The sequence below is a fragment of the Teleopsis dalmanni genome, unplaced genomic scaffold, assembly GCF_002237135.1.
Source record: "Teleopsis dalmanni isolate 2A unplaced genomic scaffold, ASM223713v2 unscaffolded_contig_2189, whole genome shotgun sequence".
NCBI lineage: Eukaryota > Metazoa > Arthropoda > Insecta > Diptera > Diopsidae > Teleopsis > Teleopsis dalmanni.
In genome coordinates, this window is record NW_024033571.1 from 1 (window position 1) to 4,236 (window position 4,236).

General features: G+C 31.6%; 1 protein-coding gene across 1 annotated transcript; it reads left to right on the forward strand.

Moving 5' to 3' along the window:
• Window positions 1-1,028: 1,028 nt before the first annotated feature.
• LOC119664550 (nucleolin-like) lies at window positions 1,029-3,956 on the forward strand. The gene is made up of 4 exons (XM_038074021.1): window positions 1,029-1,254; window positions 1,721-1,864; window positions 2,943-3,185; window positions 3,669-3,956. Exons 1-4 carry the CDS (start codon window positions 1,029-1,031, stop codon window positions 3,872-3,874), a joined length of 819 nt encoding a protein of 272 aa, XP_037929949.1. The 3' UTR covers window positions 3,875-3,956.
• Window positions 3,957-4,236: the final 280 nt, after the last annotated feature.

Sequence of the window (4,236 nt, forward strand, 5' to 3'; positions counted from 1 at the left end):
TTAGTCATATTATGTTATTTTGTATTGAATTAAATATTTTAAAAATCATAAATTAAGGAAGGAACCAGAATATCAGACTACTAATTATTTAGTAAATATTTCCTTTAGTAATATTTTACTATACTCGTAATATAAGCAATAATGAACAAGTATACACTGTTTAAAGAGAACTTAACTTAATGCATAATCAGAAAATAATTACTTACAGCACTCGCGGCCAAATTATATATCTTGAATGACATAGCAATATTTATCTAATATTTTCAATTTATCTTTCAACTTAAAGGCAACCTGAGTAAATATTGAATGAAAATAATTCCTTTTTCCTCATGTGGATTCATTAATAATTATGACGTGCCTGATGCTTTAGATACACGGAGTTATGTTTAATTGCTGTGAGGTTATGAATTTAACTCCATTCTCAGATTATGTATCTACATAATGTATTATTTACACTGTTTACATAATAATCAGTTATTTAGACAAACGATTAGATAAAATAATTGAATTGCTCGTTGGCAAATGTGAGTTGGACTGTTAATTGGCAGTTAAGCAAGTAAAAGTTGTGATAAAATTAAACCAAAATAAAAGAAAATTTATATTCTGATATTGTTTTTAAATTTATTGACTTACTTGCATACACACATATGCACTTGTATCTGCGTTAATGTATCTGCGTATTTATGACAGCGCATGCTATTTTGTATGCGAGACGTGAAAGACATTTTGGCATGTAAACGAACAGGCAGTGAAATTTTATTGAACTTCAGAAATTTCACTTCTTTCATTTACAAGTCGAAAATTGACTTTCTTAATTTAAACAAACAAAGGCACAACCCAGCAAGAAAAAAAAAAAATAAAGAAATTAATTGAAATTGGCAAATGTTCAGTTTACTTTCGTGGTCATTCATTTCGACACAAATTAGGATACCATATGTCGAAAATGCATATAAAATTTTCTTAATAATTTACTTAATTTATTATAAATTATCTTAATTAAAATACGTTGAATTCTTCTTTACAGCACCATGAAATTCGTCATATTACTGTGTGTACTTAGCGCGCTGCTGCTGCAAATCGAAGCCTCACCCGTCAATCATCTGGAACGTCAGTCCCGTGCAGTCTCACGTCAACAAGCCAGTGGAGTTAATGATGTCGCACCCGCTGCATCTTCTACCGATGATGATGATGACGACGATGAAGATGATGATGATGATGAGCCAGATCTAGGTGATCTTGTGGATGATGATGATGGTAAATAAAATTTTCTTTCACCAAATATATTTTTTTTCGTTATTATTTCTTTAAAAAAATACTTAATTTTGTTTTATCTCTCAAGCTAAATACTTAATACTTTTTAATAGTCGTTCCTATGCACCTGGAGAATTCGAGTGAATTTCAAGCACAGTACACAAACACATATGACGTCTACAGTGCATTTTTAATGCTCAGTTCTTATTTAACTATATATTTTTGTTACTATCTATTAAACTTTTAACAGTTTCAACTTGTGACTGCCTATTGTTAGTTCTTAGCAAGTTATTTCAGTGTAGCTACTTTTCTGGATCTATTGGCACAGTTTTTACAATACAATACGCACCCTGTATACTGGATATTCGTTTAAATTTGTTTATCTTTACAGTCCATAACATTTTTTGTTTTTTTTTTCATGTCTCTTCATTCATGTATATAACAGTTGTATTTATTTCGGGGCTTTCAGATGATGATGACGAAGAGGATGATGATGATGATGAAGAAGATGATACCCCACAAGGTCAAGCTGCTCCAGCATCAGGTGCCAACGATGATGATGACGATGATGATGATGATGATTATTTGGATAGATTATTCGATGATATTTTGGGTGGTAAGTTATACTGTACTTAAGGTATATAACTGCATCTTATATTTTTATGATATAGCTTAATAAATAGTGTTAGTGTGATTTATGATAATGGCAAATACTTTTGTCCTTTTTTAACAGCTAATCAGACTGTTTGTCAGTAAAGATGCAAGATCTATTAAATAATCTAAATTCGACGGGATGGACTTAGTCTGTATCTTTCTATCTCAAGGTTTCTTAGATAAAAACCCATTTAAGGAATTTGGTTAGCAACACGTCGAAAAAACTCTAATTGAGGTCACTTGAAAGATATCTGTTGGCCTGTCATTGCAACCAACCAACCAAGCTTAGTAATAAGCATTTAAAATTCATATTCTGGTTCAACGCCTTCCTCCATAAATAAATTTTTGGTCTTGGCTCGTAAAAACTAATTGGGATAATTTTTAATTTCCCCTTTGAAACAATGGTTTTACTCTTTGAAAGCGTGTACTGTTTATAAATATTGGAATAAATAATAAAAGAGAATGTAGCAATATATCCCATCCACAACAATCTCTGTATGAGGTCTCACTCTCATCAATTTGGTGGAACAACTTTTGATAAATTGATCAATTTCGATCGGTTCTGTCGAAGTGAATCATACAATTTGTTCAGCTGATGACAGTACACTTCAGAGTTCCTCATAGTGTTATCGTGAAAATGCGTAGTACCTTTATTATAATTGAAAGCCTGTGGCCATTGATGAAGGGCTTTCAATTACTTTTTAGCTCATACCATATCTGCGCACAGATACATATATTACTCTACTTTTTTTAATGCAGAAGCGTTTAATAATTGTTAGTATTATATTAAAATAAGGTTTTAATATTTTATCGCTTATTTTATCTCTTATATCCCTCATAAAATTTAAATTTTTGTTACTTTCATACACCTTTGCCATTTATATTGTTATCCTTTGGCATTAAGGACAAGCAAACTATCAACTGCACTTTATGTACTACACTTTGCTTATACATACTTTTCTAGTTTTTCCTTATATTCTTATATTTCTGATTATGTTTTTCTTATTAAATTTACTTTACTATATTATTATTTTCAGATGATGACGAAGATGATGATGAGGACGATGTAGTTCCAGCTGCTAGCGTACAAAATACTGTAGCTGCTGCACCAGCCGCACCAATTACTTCCCTAGAGGATATTGCGCCCGTTGGACAGTCTGCCGTAAACTCTGGTATTAACGATGGTTTAGATGTGCCTGCGGAAAATGGTAACTCAGCTGACGCCTCAATTGCTGGCAATGCTGCCGATGACATCGCCTCAACGAGTAACAACAACGAAGGTGAAATAAATGTTTTTTATGATGAAGAAGCAAGTAATAATCTAGTAGATAGTAGCAGTAGTAGTAGTAATAGTGGTAGTAATAATAAAGTTAGTAGTAGTAGTAGTAGTAATGTCAGTAGAATTAGTAATCTTAGTAGTAGCAATACACCACACATTAGAAACAGTCAACAAACATTATCAACATCGTCAGAACAAATCAAACAAACCAACACGTTTAAAAAACCAACAACAGTCACAACTACAACAACAACAAACACAAGTAGTGGTAGTGGTCAGAATGTTTTGATTAGTCCCAATCATCTAAGCCGGCCAGCATCAGCTGCTAATGTCCTATTAAGACCAAATAATGGACCAAAGGCTCAGGCAGCTGATGCTGCTGCTGATGATGAAGACGACGATTATGATGTCGGTGTATTTGATGATGATGATGATGAAGAAGATGATGATGATGATATTGATGATGGAGTTGATGATATTACAGGTGCCATAACAGGTGATGATGACGAAGAGGAAGCGGATGACGATGATGATGATGATGAAGATGATATAATTGGTGATGATGTCATTGAAGCAAGACGTGAAGCACGTGAGTCCAAAAATACAACAACTAAGAAACAAACAGCAACAGCTAAAAAAACTAAAAAATCAACAAGTGCTTTGAAGAGTAAAAAGGCTCTCAAACAATAAGTTTTCAATGCTTTAAAACTGATATGAATAAAACTAAAGATAATTAAAAGGACTTGATAGCGTAAATAAGCTTTTAGCAATTCAAAATGGACAATGTACAAGTAAATGACTTACGTTTAATTTATTTATTTATTTATTTTTAATTTTTAATTTTTGATTGACCTATGACTTTAATTTATTAAATAATTTATTTTATATTTTAATTTTGAGTGTAACTTTAAATTTAAATTAAATTTAAAACGAAACAAACAAATTATGTTGAGAGTTTGGTACTAGTCAAACTATCTGTTAGCGCAGTTAAAGCGAAATACAATATCTTTCAGTTGCACAATTTAGTAAATTTAGTGAATTTAATAAATTTT

Bases quoted from the DNA above. Each gene is read 5' to 3' on its own strand.
- LOC119664550 (XM_038074021.1), top strand. From the start codon at position 1,029: ATGAAATTCGTCATATTACTGTGTGTACTTAGCGCGCTGCTGCTGCAA. The intron at 1,255-1,720 runs GTAAATAAAATT...CGGGGCTTTCAG, and splicing joins TCTTGTGGATGATGATGATG to ATGATGATGACGAAGAGGAT. The intron at 3,186-3,668 runs GTGAAATAAATG...ATGATATTACAG, and splicing joins AACGAGTAACAACAACGAAG to GTGCCATAACAGGTGATGAT.